This window comes from Hypanus sabinus, chromosome 7, assembly GCF_030144855.1.
Source record: "Hypanus sabinus isolate sHypSab1 chromosome 7, sHypSab1.hap1, whole genome shotgun sequence".
Taxonomy (NCBI): Eukaryota; Metazoa; Chordata; class Chondrichthyes; order Myliobatiformes; family Dasyatidae; genus Hypanus; species Hypanus sabinus.
Window position 1 is genome coordinate 162,363,717 of NC_082712.1, and position 20,816 is coordinate 162,384,532.

General features: G+C 38.2%; 1 protein-coding gene across 1 annotated transcript in view; it reads right to left on the reverse strand.

Annotated features, from left to right (window-relative positions):
* The window catches only part of LOC132397564 (protein kinase C-binding protein NELL1-like), a 943,441-nt gene that overhangs the window by 158,270 nt on the left and 764,355 nt on the right, over nucleotides 1-20,816 (reverse strand). Inside the window, exon 16 of the mRNA XM_059976383.1 lies at nucleotides 3,841-3,981. Within this exon, the coding sequence (XP_059832366.1) occupies nucleotides 3,841-3,981 (141 nt within the window). The remainder of the gene's footprint in view (nucleotides 1-3,840; nucleotides 3,982-20,816) is intronic.

The window sequence follows — 20,816 nt, forward strand, 5'->3', positions numbered from 1 at the left end:
TCCTCAATATTTGATAAGTACTTTATTGCTTGTTCAGGAAAATCTGCCATCTGAAGCTTTCATCTCAACCTAGATACCTAGATTCAACAACATCAAAGTTGAAAGTGAAAATCACGTATATATCACCACATACTATTCTGAGATTCCCTTCTTGCAGGCATTCACAGGAAAACAAGGAAATACAATACTTTTCGATGAAGAACTACAGACAAAGGCTGACAATCAATGTGCAAAAGAGGACAAACAGTGCAAGTATATACATGAATAAATAAATAGAAAATGGATAAATTAAATGAATAGATCATTCATTCATTATATGCCACATTGTACAACATAGACGATCATGGTCTTTCCATGACCATTATTGCCCTTTGCAAATTTTTCTGCAGAAGTGATTTGCCATTGCCTTCTTCTGGGCGATGTCTTTACAAGACAGGTGACCCCTGGCATTATCAATACTCTTCAGAGATTATCTCCCTGGTGTCACCAGGACTTGTGATATGCACCAACTGCTCATATGGCCATCCACCACTTGCTCCCATGGCTTCATGTAACCCTGACGGGGGGGCTAAGCAAGTGCTACACCTTGTCCATGGGTAACTTGCAGGCTAGCAGTGGGAAAGAATGCCTTACACCTCCTTTGGTAGAGAGGTATCTCCATCCTGCCTTCTAAAATAAATAGATAGATAAACAAATTTATAAATGAATGAATGATACTGAGAACAGCTATTGATTTCTCTGTTCCCATTTTCACCTCCAGTAAGTCCGTCTTTGTTTTTCTACCAGTTTTCTGACCATCATAACACTATCATACCAGTTTATCCTTCGCCATTCCCATCTGCTCTCATCTCACTCTTCTATCACTTTTTCCTTGTCTCACTTTCTCTGCAATTTAACATTTGTTAGCTCTCTTACTTTTTCCAGTCTGGTGGAAATCTGACTCGGTGTTTCCCTCTTGCGGAGACCTCACCCGCTGATTAAATTCAAAGAGTTATGTTTTCATGACACTTCAGAATGCTTGCATTCACTTGACAGATGTTACCTGGGCTGTTTGGGGTTCTCAGAGGTTTTTATTATTGTTAACAGAAGACACACCAGAATAGAACTGGGGACAGTAAAAAAACAGTGCACTCAAGAACAATGGGGGCTGTCATTATTGTGATACTCAAGACATCCCAGTTGCACAGGTCATGATGGATGGGTTTCTTGTCACCATCTTTCATACATTTTCTTATGTTTGTGAGTTCCTGTCCTTTTAGAACTCAAACAAAATAAGAAAAAATCCTTAGGTGTCATTCTAGTGAATGCACAGCTCTGCAGTTGGTTACTGAGATCTGTCATCCAACAAGCAAATACTTGAATGTCTCTAACATCTGACAGCCACACATTTAAACCCTACAGATTAATAATAATATTGCAACTCAGCGTTTGAGTGCATCATCTGAGATTCAAGAAACAAAACCAGTAGAGATCATCTATAAATGAAAAGTAAAACTGCAGCTGAAGGAAATATGAAATAGTAATAAAATTAGAGAATGCTGGTAAAATTAAACAGATTAGGCATTACCTGACGAAAGAAAAAAGTTGCAACACACACAAAATGCTGGAGGAACTCAGTGGGCCAGGCAACCTCTATGGAAAAAAGTACAGTCGACGTTTTGTTACTTTTATCCATAGATGCTGCCTCGTTTGCTGAGTTCCTCCAACATTTTGTGTGTGTTGCTTGGATTTCCAACACCTGCAGATTTTTTCCTGTTTGTGAAAGAAAAACACTTACTGTTTCAAGTCAAAGACCCTTCATCAGAACTAGGCACCACTTTGCATAATAACTGCTTCTCTTTCCACAGATGGTTGCTGAGCTGGTGTGTTTTAACACCATTTATGGTTTAGTTTTTCTTTCTTAATTTTGGATATCCTCAAATCTCAACACCATCTGAACAAACAGAAAACAGATTCAATAGACATTAGAAGGGTTTGTTTCATTACAGATACTGCAAGAATAGAAGGTACAGAACAATTATTACTGAAGAGGGTTTCCACTTACAGGAGGAAGATGATAGAGGAAGATAATTGATATCATTGATTCAGATATTTTTCTCTACCTACAGATACTGCAAACAATATGTCAATAGAAGAGTCAGTCCAATTAAAGACATTTGTCGGGAAAACTGTTTTGTCCTTGCAATACAGCTGACTTTTGAGATTTATTCTAATTTATTCTTTTACCGAAGTGTGAATTTTTGAAATCTATTGGGAAGAGACATTTGCAAATGGCCTGCAAGTAAAAATACCATGCGGTGGGTAATAAATTTCTTACATGTTGTTTCAGATCAGACATCGTACAACACAATTTAACACTCAAGTATAGACCATCCCTTCAGCGCCCAAGTTTCTCTGACTCCAACTTTTCTATTCATCTTCAGTGTAGATTTTTCCAGTACTAACGCAGAGCATAGGTCAAAGCCAAGCTTATTGTCATATGCACAATTCCATATAACCACAGGTGAAATGAAAAACTTGCAGGAGCATTACAGGCACATGACATCATATATGCAAGATTCACAGGGTAAAAAACATAACATAAATAATACACAATTTTTATTAGGAAGTCTGCTATTAGAACACAAATAATTTCAAGTTAGTGCAAAATGATCAAAGAGATCATAATATTGCTAAACTGTAATGATCAGCATTTTGCCAGTTAATTTAAGAACCAAATGTTTGAGTTCTTGAACCTGGTAGAATGGCTTCTGTACCTTCCGCCCCATGTTAGCTGTGAGAAGATGGCAAAGTCGGGATGGTGAGGCTCTTTGATGATTGGTGTTGCCTTCTTGAGGCAGTGACTCCTATGGACACTAAGAGTGGTGGGGAGGCATATGCCCACGATGTGGTGGCAGATTCCACCACTTCGCAGTTTCTGTGTACTTCTGTGTACTTTCTATGTACGCATTCCTGTGTACTTGAGCTTCAACCAGTCAGGATACTTTCAACAGGACTAAAACCTCTAACTTCCAGTGATTTTTACCTAAATGTGCACTGCAAGTAAGCAAAATATTATCTGAAAGACTCTTGCAACCAGAAAATAACAAAGGGAGCAAATATATAATAGCCTTTTCAAAGCATAAGTGGAGCATGTTGTCAGTTCTGGTTAATGCACTTCCTGTGCCTAATGATGGGAGTTATGCAGCATGATTGATGAGAACAGTACCTTCATCAGGAATCATATCAATCAATTGTCTACAAATGAATGGCAACTTCAGTCCACTGTAATATATTTTATTCAGCGATTTTCAGTGTCGATCACCACCCTTCTCAAAGCACTGCTCAAATGGGACCTGGTTCTTTTAATAGTCAGTTTTTAATTACAATTTCTATGGCTGGAAGTTGATTCCACAGGGAAGCTTTAGCAGCATCAAAATTTGTGCCATAATTGTCCTGGGTAGTTCTAATATGGTGTAAGCAAATCCTTTCATATTAGTACAGAGAAGTAGAGTATTAGCAATGGTCGGTAGCTGGGACCTCTCTAGTTACATCCTTGCATCTGTTGAAGCTGAAACTAAATCTGTGCAATCATAATCTTATAAAAGAGGAACAAACTGAAATTCCTTTGGCAGGCTGAGCTAGCACAGGATGACATTTAAGTGCAACTAAAATGAAAAATTATTAAAGCTCATTCGGAATTGCATGCCTTTCTTGCAGATCAATACTTCTCTCCAATTTTTCCTCAATTCCAATAGTAATTTAAAGAAAACACAGAAATTATAAGATAGGAAGATTTTCACCAGACATAAGGAGAGCAGATGCCCATTGAAATGAAGACAGTTTTGTTTAATTACTTACCAATGCAGGTCTCACCGGTGAATGAATAGTTGCCATTGTCATGGTAACCTGTCCTGCATTCACAGTGGTACCACCCCGGTAGGTTGACACAACGGGCATGTCTGTGACACTGTATGATGCCTTCGGCACACTCATCAATATCTGTCTCACAAAGCAATATAGGACATACATGAGGGACAGCTCTATAATTTCACATCACCCTTAACGGAAGCATATTATGATTTCTAAGCCCTTTTCACCATAATACTGTGGTTGTAGCCAGTTTATTTAAACAAAATTTGAACCTTTGAAAGTTCCTTGACTATATTTCATGTTACACAGCATGTGTAGGTAAACAAGAAGCAAAATAGGTCTGTTAAGCTGTGATTAATGACCCAATGGCAATACCTTCTTAAATGGATATTTGTCAAAAGTGTTGCAAGTGGTTCATAAAAAAGATTCTCTGTGACATTAAAACCCCAGACTTTCATTTCTGATTTCGCTATTAACAGATAATGAGTTCAGCTATCACCCATAAGGTTTTGTTTTCTGCAATTTGCCTCTCTTTTATGCTCTACGATGCATTAAACTTTAGTTAGCCCTTCAGAAGTAGGTCAAATTTCATGGAAAAGTGTAAGTGTGCACATCTGTTTTTCCTTTTATCTTAAATAAGGCAATTGGAGTTCAAACTCAGAAACAGGGTGACTAAATTATTAACAGGAACCAACAATGCCTTCACCTCATGTAATACTGTAGGTACATTCTTGTCACATGCACTACAGGAACGAACAATTGGTGCATTTGGTGGCAATCTGTTCACTCAACTATTCTCTTATATCTACCATTTCGAGCCAGGGAATTAATGTGAGTTTAAAGAATCAGGCAGAAAAGTCATCGTTGCAGCGCATCGGGTATACCCGAGTTAAAGAAGTAGCAAAGTTGCAGCTTAGCGGAGTCAGGTGGAGAAATCCCTCAAACCCTGAGATGGTATATCACTCCAGGAGGACACATAAAGTGGATACGGTCAGAATCAGAGTCAGGTTTAATATCAGCAGCGTATGTCGTGAAATTCATTAACTTTACGGCAGCAGTACAATGAAATATATGATAAATCAATATAGAGAAAAAAGCTGAATTACACAATGTATATTGTCTATTAAATGTTTAAGTTAAAAATACGTAGTGTAAACAAAAACAGAAGTAAAAAAGTAGAGAAAAGTGTTCATGGGTCCTATGTCCATTTAGAAATTGGATGGCAGAAGGGAAGAAGCTGTTCTTGAATTGCTGAGTGTGTGTCTTCAGGTTTCTGTACCTCCTTCCTGATGGTAACAATGGGAAGAGGGCATGTCTGGGATGGTGGGATTCCTTAATGATTAACAACACCTTCCTAAGAAAACACATCTTGAAGATGTCTTGGAAACTTTGGAAGCCAGCACCCATGGTCGAGGTGACTAGTTTTACAAGTTTCTGTAAAGAACTTGAATCTTGTACAGTAGCCCTGCCTCCCCCCATACCAGACAGTGATGTAACCAGTCAAAATGCTCTCCATGATACATTTGTAGAACTTTTCGAGTGTTTTAGTTGACAAACCAAATCTGCTCAAACCTCGAATGAAGTATAGCTGCTGTCTTGCCTTCTCTATAGATGCATCAATATGTTTCATCCAGGTTAGGTCCTTGGAGAAATTGACATCCAGGAACTTGAAATTGCTCGTGCACTCCACTTCTGATCCCTCTATGAGGATTGGTTTGTGCTCCCTTGTCTTATCCTTTCTGAAGTCCACAGTTAGATCTTTGCTCTTTGGTCGAGCAATGGGGTTTTAAAATAAGTTATCACTACTAAATGTTGAATCTGTACACTGTTTCTTCCTTTGTAAATATTTTTATTCTAAATAAAGTTTAATTTTGAAATTAAAAATAAATACTAAATAGCAAATCAACATGCAACTGACAGAGCAACATGATCTTATAATGAATTGATCACACAGAAGACCAACGCTGTATGTTTCACCAAATATAGTATGAGAACAGAATTTATTGTGACTATCTGAACTGATCCTTGACAAAGTTGTAACTGGGAAATAAGTCTTTATTCACATGTAAGCTTCCAATAGAGAATGAGTCCAAGAGAATCCAAGGCTACATCCACACTAGACCCGATAATTTTGAAAACGACAGTTCCGTGTAAAAACGATAGGCGTCCACACCAAGCGTTTTTGAAAATACTTCCGTCCACATTAAAACAGGTATTTGGGCAAACCTCTTCCTACTGGGCACGCGCAGTATGCATCTACAGAAAAGAAGCGACATGTTTGGTGTCAAATCTCACCGTGAAAGTGCGCGTTTGTGCAGTTACAGACTAGAAAAAACTTAAAAGGAAATTGCAAACAATGGACAGCTGTTGGCTCTCATTCAGGAGGACTTAAAACTAAAGAAAAACACAAACACTGGAGCATATGGAGGCAACCGACAGGGTGTTCACAGACAGTATTACCCAGCTGATGATGAACATTGAAAAACTGACTAACTCTGTTGCATTAATAAAGGACCTTGTTAAATGTATAAAATATGCCTGCATCAGTGTTATCTTGTACTTCCATACAATGTTACAGTAGGCTGTTACACATCTATTGTTAGAGAAGTACTTGCATAAATAGGTAAACCTCCTTCATATAAGCAAGGCCAGAAAACAGGGCAAAGTGAGTATACTTATTTATTCAGTAACTTATGGGTCAAAGTATTTGGTGAGTACATTTCTAACTCTTCTGGCTTTAGTTTCGTTGCCGTCTGTTCTGAAATTGTTAGGTTGCATTCAAGAAAACAATGAAATGCCGTACTGCCGCCACCATCTGTTCTGGCACATCATGACAGCATTTTTAGATTTCTCCATTTACCCTGTCCATACTACTTTGCCCAAGCAGCATTTTCAAATTTACACCTTGGAGGGTGTTTTAGAAAAGCTCTGTTTTTGATGGAGGAAAACGCCATTGCAGTGTGGATGGAGGGTCAAAATGAAGAGAAAAGGCTTCGGTTATGGATTTATCCAGTCTAGTGTGGACGTGGCACAAGAGAATCTCACTTCTCTAACATGATTTTTATATTTTTCAACACAAAGGGAGCAATGAATGATTAACTAGTCTCTTTTGCTACATTCACCTACTTAACTTTAACATTTTGAATATAGTGAGGTAAACGTAGGAAATTACATATTTATGGTGGTAGCACATCCCAACTAGCTGGACTCCTTTGAAAATCCACTACAGGTATCTGTTCCAAAGCCTCTCAGTACAAACTCCAAACACCCACAATATTGCTGTTTCACTATAGTGTTGAATGATGGCTTGCATCTTGGGCAAGGATTAATCAACGCGGTTTGTGGATGGGACTCTGTAGTTCCTGCTGTGAACTCCTTTTTTGTTGCTGTTTTGGTCGATTTTGAATTGGGTCGGCCTGCAGATAACAAACACTAAGATTAATTGAATATGTCTGGACTCTTTCGATTTTCATGTTTTATATTCTGCGTTTTTCACTCGTTTTTTTGCCGCCGTTTGCATGTTTTTTGTGCGTGGCGTAGGAGGTTGGAGTGGTTTGGTGTTTTTTTTCTGTGTTTTTTGGCTGTCTGTGGGAAGATGAATCTCAGGGTTGTATACTGCATACATACTTTCATTATAAATGTACTTTGAACCTTTGAATGGTTCCATCAATATAAAACCAATATGAAGATTATGTGACAAAACAGATCTGTCCTGAACTGCGCCTTAAGTGATATGGACACACTTTTAAGAATGTGTTAATAGTAGGAACATTCATCTATTGTCTTTTCTTCTGTTGGAAGTTAAATTGTACACAGTATTATTTATTTCCTAAAGACTGGTTCTCATTTTCTATGCTATCCAACATTTCATAATCCTAGAATAGTCCCTAACAAAATTAATAGGCTTTCATCATGAGAATTGGGAACCTCAGAGCTCAAAATTACACTGAAAACTAATCTGAATACTACAAGAAAAGTGTACAATTAACGTAGGATTCCACAGATATGTGGAAACTGTGGAAACACATATCTGTGGACTCACAAGAAATCAAGGAAAAGTTGGCTGGAATTGGAACAAGAAAGTATGCAATATGCATTTAAATGGTAGCAAAACCATCTGAATCTACGGTAAGATGCAAGGAAAATGTAGAACAGCTTGAGGTTAAAGAATCGCAGTCCATTTATGAAGCACAAAGGAAATGCAGGAATATTATGAACAGTTACAAATGATAATGGAAGTGAGAAATATGTGAAGCAACGTTGGAGCTGACTACAGGGGAATAATCCTTAGAAGACAAGGTGGATAAGGTATCAGAGCCTGACTGGACCAATACAGTGTCACCGAATTGCTGTGTTTCTGAAGGTGGCTACTTGACCAATAGAATCTACTGTACGTTGTTCATGTTAGAGCAATACCATCAATATGTTCCTCCACATGTTCCCCGTGGCCCTACAAAATACTTTCTTTCAAGTGCATATCCAGTTTCCTTCTGCAAATACCAACGGATTGCTTCCACCACCCTTAAAGGCAGAGAATTACATGTTCTAGCTACCAACACAATTTTTTAATCACAACCAATAAGACCCTTTGTCAAAATTTTGTCTCATCTCTCTTGTTCTTCAAACCATCTGCTGAGGAAATAAGCTTATTTCCTAATTTTGCCTAAATGCTGAAAGAAATCAGTGAGAATATAGCAGAACTTGCATTTTGGGACTAGAAAGTTACTAGTGGAAGTCATTGTTCACAAACAGAGAGGATGGATAATCAGTACCATAAACTAATCAAGGCCATATGTTCACATCCTACGTTAGCATACATTTGAAGAGGGCTCGAATGTAAAAGCAAGGATATAATGTTGAGTCATTGGTCAGACTACACTTGAAGTATTGTGAGCAATTTTGAGCTGCATATCTAAGAAAATTTGTGCTGGCATTGGAGACAGCCCAAAGGAGATGCACGAGAATTATCCCAGGAATGAAAGAGTCAATGAATGAGCAGTGATCAGTGGCCCTGGGCCTTTACTCACTGGAGTTTAGAAGAATGAGGGAGGGATCTCATTGAAACCAATTTAATATTGAAGGGCACAGATAGAGTGGGCATGGAGAGGATGTTTCCTACAATGGGGTGTCTAAGACCAGTTGGCACAGCCTCAGGACAGAAGGACTTTCCTTTAGAACTGAGATGAGAAGTAAGTTCTTCAGCCAGAAGGTGGTGAACCTGTGAATTCATTGCCACGGATAGCTGTGGATGCCAAGTTATTGGGAATGCTTAAAGCTCTTATGTTTTATGGTCTTATAATGAGTCACCAGGGAGATAAAGTTAGCAATTTGAAATTATTGGTTATTCAAGAACAGCCATGATGAAAACACAAAAAGAAAGTCAGATTTAACAAGACACCTTTTGAAAGAATGTTTTGTAGAATGATTGTATGTAACATATCCGGCTTTAAAAGACAATATTCAATAATATGATCGCAAAAAAATGGTAAGAAACAAAGGGAAAAATCCAAGTGAACAGGCAACAGCATGAAAGGAAAAATGGTAAAGAATAACATCAGGTTACTTAGAAGTTGCATGCTTTTGGTTTCTGAGTAAATAAAATTGGTTTCAATTTTGAATTCAGAAATAGGAGATCAAAGAATGTCAATGGAAAAAGAAATAAGGACAAGATTTGAAATCATCAAAACTGTTACATTTAATTTTCTTGGCAACTACAGTATTTTGCTTTGCACAATCATACTGGTCAAAAAACTGTGTGCATGTCTTAGAACAGTAAAAGTGTTTCCAACAGGTTAGCAGTTCATCAGCATCATTTTAGGGGCAGAGAAAGGAGTTAAGGATCACCTTGGGTTTTAGGGACAGAGATGTGAGGACAATTAGAGGTCAGCCCAGAGTCTCAATGCTCTACATACAAAGGCCCGCGATGTGGATGGTTATTGAGACTGTGAGTTCACTGGAGGCTGGAGGCTCAGACACAGTCTGTCCTGGGATTGAGGGATTGTATGTGTGTATGATGCGTAGATGGGTGGGAGAAGAGGGGCTTGTTTTGTTGTTCTCAATGTTGATGCTTGTGATCATTCTGCTGAACATTGCGGGTATGCTACGTGACTCCAGAATGTGTGGCAGCACTTGCGGGCTGCCACCAGCACATCTTTAGATTGTGTTGGTTGTTAACACAAATGATGCGTTTCACCGTATATTTCACTGTGCATGTGATAAATAAGTGAATCTGCTGGGCTGATCTATTTAATACAGCGAAGTCTGAAAGAGCAGTTTCTGTGAGGATAAGTATTGAATGAAAAGACAGATTAAAGTATTCAAAAACAGTAACTATTTTATATAAAGGTCATGGCATACAAGAGTAAATCAGGATAGACAGCAGTTAAGGTGTGGAAATTAATTTGTAAAGTTTTATGATAATTTTGGTTTTAACATTACTTAAAGCAACCTCACTATGGACGGTCCGAAACCTAACTGTGAAAGGATGGACATGCGGCTAGCAAACCCATTAGATAAAAACCCAGTGCTGCAGAAATGCTAATAGAAGTTTCAAAGACCTCACCCCTGGGAGAGGAGGGGTCTTCGAAGATGGACTATTTCTGGGTCAGCTTGAAAGACTAACCCAGGATAGAGGACTCTGACAAGCTGCTATCAGTACCCTATACCTCAGTAGGAATGATGGGCTTAAGGTAAGGTAATACTTAAAGCACAAAGCAGACATTCATGAGAGTGACATCAATGTTTATTATGTGAAGAAACTTGATATATTTGAACATTATCAATGAACGAGGAGATTAAACTTTCTTTCACTGTATGAAGGGATTTTGAAAGCGAATGGGGAAAGATTATTACCTCAATTTTTGTAATGAAACTAAAGCAATCACCTTTTTAAAGATGTCATTCAGAACGGGAAAAATAGTTAGACAAATGGTTACTGGAGCATGAAATGATTTGCAATAGAGACTTCTTAGAGTAGGAATCTTTACAACTATAGTAGGAAAAGAGGATATGTTAATTAAGGAGAGGGAGTTATAGGTGCAAAAGAGTGAGAGGTGCAATATGGTTTGCTTAGAATTGCTCCAGAAGAGCACTGAATGCAAACATTCACAGCACTAAATTGACAGGAGTCTATATGGACTTGTACCTCTTCATGCTTTTGTTTTAAAAATAGTGACAGCTCTAGCTAATCAATATAGGAATACAGTGGGAGTCCCAGTACAAATTACTTGGTTTGAATTATCTGAAAATTAAGCTTGCAATGCCATCAGCTTTTGGTTATTTTAGGATGGTCGCAACATGAAAGCATAATTAAAGCACACAAATGTTGATCTTATGCACTTGTTTTGCACCTCACCTGATTCATCATCTGCTGGTTCATTCAGTTAGCTTGCCACTGGACACATTGAGTAAAAAGTTATCCCACTTACATGAAGTAGAAGTCGATATATATTCGTGTAAATTAAATCTATAAATAGATTTAACTCTTCGCAAGGTTAAGTTCTGGTTGACAGATCATGGAGTTGAAACAATACCTGTGTTTCACTATCCACAGACTGTGTCTAATGTTTTTTGTTTTCAGCATTTCCTGGTCTATTACAAATTTTCAGTAGGTACTATGGTACTTTAATTTTAAGGAAATTATCATATAATTTCTACATAGGTTTATCCTCTTCGCTCAATCTGCTCCACCCATTCACCATTTTATTTTGCCCTTTTTATAACCATATGACCATATAACAATAACAGCACGGAAACAGGCCTTCTCGGCCCTTCTAGTTCATGCCAAATGCTTACTCTCACCTAGTACCACTCAGCCCATAACACTTCATTCCTTTCCTGTCCGTATACCTGTCCAATTTTTTTCTAATGACAAAATCAAACCTGCCTCTACCACTTCTACTGGAAGCTTGTTCTACACAGCTACCACTCTTTGAGTAAAGAAGTTCCCCTTCGTGTTACCCCTAAACTTTTGCCCCTTAACTCTCAACTCATGTCCTCTTGTTTGAATCTCCCCTACTCTCAATGGAAAAAGCCTATCCACGTCAATTCTATCTATCCCCCTCATAATTTTAAATACGTCTATCAAGTCCCCCCTCAACCTTCTGCGCTCCAAAGAATAAAGACCTAACTTGTTCAACCTTTCTCTGTAACTTAAGTGCTGAAACCCAGGTAACATTCTAGTAAATCTCCTCTGTACTCTCTCTATTTTGTTGACATCTTTCCTATAATTCGGTGACCAGAACTGTACACAATACTCCAAATTTGGCCTCACCAATGCCTTGTACAATTCTAATATTACATCCCAACTCCTATACTCAAAGCTCTAATTTATAAAGGCCAGCATACCAAAAGCTTTCTTCACCACCCTATCCACATGAGATTCCACCTTCAGGGAACTATGCACCATTATTCCTAGATGACTCTGTTCTACTGCATTCCTCAATGCCCTACCATTTACCATGTATGTCCTATTTGGATTATTCCTACCAAAATGTAGCACCTCACACATAACAGCATTAAAGCATTAAACTCCATCTGCCTTTACTGTACATTAATTAATTACATTAAAATCACAAACTGCAATTCTTCGATGCAATGCCTGCATCATTTTCAGTATGGAGTCTTCCATATTTTTAGTGAAGTAATGATTCAGTTTATTTATAGTTCTTTGTGGGCAAATGCAACTTTATTTAATGCTATCAGCCTTCCACTGGCTCTGAATCACAGTCAACATTACATAGCAATGAGTCCATATTCTAATACCTCCAGATCCAATTGTTCAGATGTTTAACTGGCTCCATTTCTCTCTGATCCCAAGACCTAGCATATATGTAGTCTATTTATCCAATTGTCATCTACCCTTTCCACACTCTGCCCTTTTTCCTTCCATGCCATAGAGTCACAGAACATGGAAACTGTCCTTTCAGTCCACTCCAAGTCACACCACTACACTCCACTACACCCACACCAAGTCCTTATCTAAATTATCCCTGCATTAACCCCATTTATTTCTCCACACCCCCCAACGCCCACCATTCCCACCACTCACCTACACATGAGGGGTAATTTTCATTGGTTAACTGAACTACTAACCCACGTATCTTTGAATGTGAGTGGAAATTATTGTACCTGGCAGAGACCAACACAGGCAGCAGGCGAACGTGAAAACTCCACGCAGACAGCACCCAATATCTGGACTGAACTCAGGTTGCTGGAGTGTGAGCCATTATCCCTACTGGTTGTGCCAAAGAGTTACCTACATTTGCACTAGCATTCTCCTTAAATACAGCAATTTCATCAGTTTCAACCTCCTCTTTGTCATTCAGTTCCAAGTCGTCTCTGCCACAAAAGGAAATTTCCAATAATTCATTATGAGTGTATTAGTTTGGAAAGTCCCCAAATTATTAACTGCTTTTCAAAACATCTCCAACTGAAAAAATATGCTTCAACCAATTTAGATCCATACTTGACAGAGTAAGTCATTGCAAAAGGCAGGTCAGTTATGTTAGTAAAGATGTGCTCTAGATTTTATCTCAGAATACTTTTTCACATTTACTTGCCCAGTGAGCTGGAAGTGGGGTGGGTCATATCAGTCTCAATGATGGTCAAGCATAGAGCAAATTATGTCAATTTTGGAAAATTGAAGCAATTATAGAATAAAGGAAACATGGACTACAATACCTTCCCTCAATAAAAAATAATAATATTCTAAAAATACTGTAATATAGAGAAGATGTGTACATTGAAATCCATGGAGTCACTATCTAACTGCATGGAAGCAGGCTAATCATATCCTTGCTGACCAGAGACACCCATCTGCTTTAAGTTATTTGTATAAAATCCACTCACAGTTGCTAACTTATGCTTGATCATCAAAGATAAGAATCAGAATCAGGTTTAATATCACCGGTATATGTTGTGAAATATGTTCGGCTTGCAGCAGCAATACAATGCAATACATAATAATAGAGTAAAAACTGAAAAATAGAAATAAAAAAGTAGTGAGTTAGTGTTCATGGGTTCAATATCCATTCAGAAATTGGATGGCAGAGGGGAAGAAGCTATGCCTGAATCACTGGATCTTCTGCACCTCCTCCCTGATGGTAGTCCTGAGAACAAGGCATGACCTGGGTGATGGGGGTCCAGACATTTCCTTCTACTTGACTGTTTTATATTTAATGGCTGCAGACCCAATACCTGGGCTCAAGTAATAGCAAAAAGGAGGCAAAAGGAGAAGAGCTCAGCTAACTCAACGCTCTTTGTAAGACATTGCCTAGCTGAGTCATGACACATCAATATTAAGGGCACATCCCATTGGCAGCAACATAAGATGTCCTTAAGCAATTAAACCTCTCTGTAACCTGAAGGGCCAGTTTTTGATCTCAGTCTCCTTGGACCTATTGCGATCAGTGTTGACCTGTTCAGCTCTTTGACCTAAAGAGCCTGTCACTGCCCTTAGTCCTCTCAAGGCCATGATATAAATCTTGTCAGTATTCTCTTTATCTTTCTCATTACAGCTGCTGGCTAGAAAATGTGGGTAATGTTATGTGAGAGAACTGAGAGCATCCTGAGCAGCTGCATCACTGCCTGGTTCAGAAATTGCACCATCTCAGATTGTAAGAACCTGCAGCAGATAGTGAGGTCAGCTGAGAAGATCATCGGGGTCTTTCTTCCCGCCATCACGGACATTTATACTACACACTGCATCCGCAAAGGAAACAGCATTATGAAGGACCCCATGCACCCCTCATACAATCTCTTCTCCCTCCTGCCTTCTGGGAAAAGGCACCGAAGCATTCAGGCTCTCATGACCAGACTACGTAACAGTTTCTTCCCCCAAGCTATCAGACTCCTCAATACCCAGCACCTGACCTGACACCTTGCCCTATTGTCCTGTTTATTATTTGTTGTAATGCTTGCACTGTTTTGTGCACTTTATGCAGTCCTGGGTATGTCTGTAGTCTAGTGTAGCGTTGTGTGTTTTTTTCTCTCTGTGCTGTTTCTTTTTATGTAGTTCAGCCTAGTTTTTGTAATGTATCATGTAACACCATGGTCCTGAAAAACGTTTGTCTCATTTTTACTATGTACTGTACATAGCAGTTATGATCGAAATGACAATAAAAGTGACTTGACTTGATTTTTTGGCCTCCTTGCCCCTAACACTTTTCCTGCATACTCTCCATCTAAATAATATAGCATGTGTTTCTAATTCCAGTATCTAAGTTATACATATCTATATGAGGAGAGTGACTGGAAGCTACTGATATACTGATAGTAGTATACAAAATTATAAGGTGCCAAGATAGAGTCATAGAGCACCATAACACAGTTAGGATATGAAGTGAAAAATAACACTTTTCCTTAACAGAGGTGTTGAACTCTAAAGGGTGAAATTTAAAGTGATAAGTGAGATGTTTTTGGAGTTGCAGGGAGGAGTTCTGAGGAAGAATTGTTTTAGTCTTCTTTTCTCTTCTTTCGTAATGTGTGAAAAAAAACAGATTTTATTGCTTGACGAAGAACAACATGTAACCCCTGCTGAAAAACAGAGTCAAAGCATTCTGACCCACTGCAGCCCATCCAGCTCAATCGCTGACTGCTTGACTATTCTAATGAATCACAATGGGTTTAGCCCTGAATCTCTGAATTGAAAAGAAATACCAAATTAAAGTCTTTTCACAGAGAAGCAAGGAAATGCTTTGAAAATCAATACCAAAAAAGCTGATCAAAAAGTGTAGTTGAGATTACGTCACACCACTAATAAAGCAACAACCAGCTCATGTACCTTTTGGAACAAAGGTTCTGCTGGTAACATTGTGGGAAAGTCCTGTTATTTTTTAATGTTAGTACATTAGCAGCATAAAATGATCCTTAATAAGCACCTGCAGAGAATGCATACCATTCATATTAGCTTAATTTAGTAGCTTTATTTTTTTAATCTTGATTTTTATCCTTTGATACCTTTTAATTAAGAAAAATTGATCAGGACTGACCTACCAGTTGCTGCTCTGCGAGAAGAAGCATTATTCAGCTTCATTCCTGAATAGTCCAGCTCCATTTTTAACCACCCACTAGCACTAAACTCATTAATCAGTGGTAAAAGCTCATCGCAAATCTATTAATTCTTCTTAATATCTTGAATACTCAATCATATCCCTACAAACTTGTAATTTGCATATTCTGTCCATATTTTCTAATCCTTGGAACTCTGTTATATACAGTATCTGCTGAACTTTTTCTAAGATGCAATCCCCATAAATACTCACATCAGGGCTTTGTATAGTTAGAACACTTCTCAATACATTTGTACAGTAGTAAAGACTGTCATTCTTTATACCTGGTAATGAATGTATGCTAGATATAACTAAAGAATGACGCTGGTACAGGATAAAGGAGTTCCACTGTCCCTTCTCTCTCTCTACTGAGGACATTGTAAATCTCTTTGTATCCAGACCATTAAGTCTCTTGGATATCCATGGCTTCTAATTGTTCACAATCTGTTTGTTCCTCTTTAGGTCCACAGCAGATGACTTGCTTATGGGCTTCTTGTCCAACTCCCATCAGGGAAGATGCGACACAGCTTACACACCAGGACCTCCAGACTCAATAACAATAACTTCTCCCAAGCCGCCAGGCTGATCAACACCTCCACCATTAACGCACCCCACCACCCTTCCACCTCTACATATGCATCATCTAGTGTCACTTTATATATTGCAAGCAGACTATGTACTTAACAGTTATCTGTGCATTGTCTTTTATATGATTGCTTTCATATTTATATTGTGTTTTGGTGGATTTTAATTGTATTTTTAAGATTCTGGCTTTTAATGCTGCATCAGATTAGGAGAAACAATCATTTTGTTCTCCTTTACACCTGTGTATTGAGGAATGGCAATAAACAATCTTGAATCTTACATCATGTGTTTGCCTGCAGTAAAATTCATGTACCAGAGTCGCAGCAAGAATTTGTCTTTCTACTCACTGCTTCCACTCATTATGTTTACAATGCTGCCCAATGATATATCACCAACAAAGCATAGCAAGATATGGGGGAGTGTAGACTATTATCGAGATACCATGAGTCATATTTTGCCCATTTGAGTTCCAGTCCACTTCCCTATTTTTTGTAGTTTTTCTACAGTACCACAGTACATGGCAGCAACATGTTTGCTTGCTATTGGAGATTAATCTTCCCAGCCTTGGGACATCACTATAGGAGATATTCAGGACAGTGTCTTAGGCCTAAATACCTTCTGCTCTTTCTTCATTTCTTCACTTCTTCTCTTTTTTCATTATGAGGTCAGAAGTGAGAATCTTCACTGATGATTGCACAATTTTACAGTACCCTAAACCAGGGTGGATAATTTTCACTTCATTCATTTCAACTCTGAACTGATTCCACAATCTATGGATTCACTTTCAAGCACTTTACAACTCATGCTCTAAATATTATTTTTTTACTTATCTATTCATTTATTTTTATTTGCACAGATGGTCTTCTTTTGCACATTAGTTGTTTGTAGTATGTTCCTGATTCTATTGTACTGTATTTCTTTGTTCTACTGTGAATGCCTACAAGAAAGTGAACCTTCTACGGTGATATATGCATACTTCGATAATAAATTTACTTTGACTTTGAAATAAAGTGTAACTTGAACTCTTTCCTTGACGTTGATAGATTCCTGTCTTATCAATGCTCCTTAAAGTGGCATAGCTAACTGCTACCTTGAATTGAAGGGCAGTCACTCTACCCTTGCCTCTGGAAGTTAGCTCTTTGGCTCATATTTTAGTCCACTGCTATGAAGATATCTAAAACTGATGGATTTGCTTGAAACCTATTGATGAGAACATGACATTCAACAATACTATTGATCTGATACAAAGCTCAAAGTCATGTATGCAATGCAATGGAATTTTTCAGTGGCAAATTCTCAAACATTCATTGTACACCCTTCCAGGCACAAGCAGTTTTCTGGGCCATTTCCAGTTCATTAACTTGTGACTATGTGTGGACACTGAGGCTACTAGATTGGATAATTTTGAGAACGCCGGTTTCACCTAAAAACAATAGGCATCCACACCAAGCGCTCTTGAAAATATCTCTGTCCACATTGAAGCAGAGAGTTTGGTGAATCTCCTCCTACTGTGCATGCGCAGGACACATCTACCAAAAACAAGCGACGTTTGGTGTCGAATCTCACCGTGAAAGACTTGGTGTGTGTTTGTTCAGTTACAGACTAGAAAAGCTTAAACGATGGACAGCTGTTGGCTCTCATGCAGGGGGACTTAAAACTACAAGAAAACAAATACTGGAGCATATGGAGGCAACTGACAGGGAGTTCACGGACAATATGACCCGGCTGATGATGAACATTGAAAAACTGACTAACTTGGTTGCATTAATAAAGCCCCTTGTCAAATGTATAAAACATGTCTGCATCAGTATTATCTTGTATTTCTATAAAAGGTTACATTAGGCTGTTACACATCTACTGTCAGAGAAGTACTTGCATAAAAAGGTAAACCACCTTCATACAAGCAAGGACAGAAAACAGGGCAAAGTGAGAATACTTATTTATTCAGTAAGTTATGGGTCAAAGTACTTGGTGAGTACATTTCTAACTCTTCTGGCTTCAGTCTTGTTGCCATCTGTTCTGAAATTGTTAGGTTGTGTTCAAGAAAACAATGAAATAGCGCGCTGCCGTCACCATCTGTTTGGCACATCATGACAGTGTATCTAGATTTCTCCGGTTACCCTGTCCACACTGCTCTGGCCAATCCAGCATTTTCAAAATTACACACTCTGGTGATCGTTTTAGAAAAGCTCAATTTTTGGTGGATTAAAACATTGTTTTAGTGTGGACAGAGGGGCAAAATGAAGAGAAAAAGCTTCCGTTACTGATTTATCTGGCGTAGTGTGGACATAACCTGATATAGACAAGCAGCTGATCACATGCCCTAATTCACGACAGGGACCACACCTTACAATTTACAAAGCCATGGCTGAAATCAAAAAAATATATAAAGGTGAGAGGCTGCAAATGGCGAGTGTTAAGAAATTAACACTTTTACTTTAGGATGTAAAAGAACGCAGATTACTATTTCAGCAACTAACACTTTTCCAACTAAAGTAAACTGTAAAACAATTCAAAGGGAAAAATGATACAGAATAGTAGATTGAGCAGCAAAAGAAATCTGTGAAAGAAAAATGCATAATTTAAATATTAGTGAGATTCAAACATACTCTAATTGAAAACTGAAATTTACTTCAAAAAGGGCAGGATGGGACAATGATTATTTCATGGGGAAGATATACAAAGAAGTTTACTTCACACAATAAGCTTTCCAGAGGTTGCTTCTGTGACCAAAAACGAAAGTTTATTCTCACCAAAAGGGGAAAAAAAAGAGATGGAGATGAGGACTGTTCAAAAGATAGTTCTGGTGGTTTATTCAAACTGAAAAGAAATTTAAAGAGGTCTTTTTAAAAAAAGAGCTTTTTAAGTATAGCCCTGGAAAAGAGGAATAAATATTGAACCACGGAGGCCTATCGAGATTGAAGGATCTAGCAATAAAAGATACATTGATTGCTTCACTGAAAATGGTCTCTTATCTATCTTGTTCCTTTGATATTCAGTGCCCTTTTCATCAAGTCATTTATCTGAAACATCAGTTGAGAGATATTAACTTATAACTTGATCTACTTCATTTGAAAAATGATGGACTGGTGGTTTGGCAGATATTATAGTAATTCATCTTCAAAATAATACAGGGTTGTGAGGTATTCAAAGTTCAAAAACTTCAAAGTAAATTTATTATCAAAGTACATACACTGTGTGTCACTTTATACAACCCTGAGATTCCTTTTCTTGTGGGCATACTCAATAAATCCAATAACAATTACAGAATGAATGAAAGGCCTCACCAACTGAAAATGCAACCAGTCTGCAAAAGACAACAAACTGTACAAATACTAAAAGAAAGAAGAAATAATCATAGATATATAGATAAATAGATATTGAGACATGAGATGAGGAGTCCTTGGAAGTAAGTTCGTAGGTTGTGGGAACGGTTTGGTAATGGGGCAAATGAAGTTGAATGAAGATACCCCCTTTGGCTCAAGAGCCTAATGGTTGAAGGGTAACAACTGTTCCTGTACATGGTGATGTGAGGCCTGAGGTTCACTTTCTTCCTGTCAGCAGCGAGAAGAGAGCAATTCCCAATTGCAATAGAGTTGATGTGCAGAGGTTCTGTAAATCAGATGGGATGCTTAAAAGGAAGATGTGCTGCAATTAACTTGTGAAGGACATTCCATAATTTTGCAAGATTGAATTCACTATCTTCAAGTATCTATTTGCAGGGGTGAAGAAATATCACACTCTGTAACAGGAGCTTGCAACTGTGCAATTGAAAAGAGAGAAAAAAACAGCAGATGCTGGAAATCTGGTACAAAAAGTGTTGGCAAAGCTCAATGGGTCTGGTCACATCTCAAGTGTGTGGAAGAGTTAATGTTTCAAGTCAACAATTTTACCTCAGAACCTGTAATTAACTAGTGAATCTGTTCACTTGTGCTTCTCTTCTATAGATGCTGCATCTCATCTATAGACATTAGGAGTTTCAGGAAAGTTCTGATTTTAGTTACATTTATGCCATTATGAAGCACCTCTTGAGCGATTAATTAATGAACAGCAGGAAAAACTGCAAAGGGTGGTAAACTCAACCTGCACTAGCCTCTCCCACCATCAAGTACCACTTGAATACACGGTGCCTGAGGAAGCTGACATCCATCATTAATGGCCCTCACCATCCAGGACATGCCATCTTCACATTATCATTAGGGAGGAAGTACAAGAGTCAGAAGACATGTATTCAATGGTTTAGGATTAGTTACTTTCCCTTCTCCATCACAATTCTGAAGAGACCATATGAACACTTCCTTAGCTTTTCTTCTCTTTTTGCACTATTTA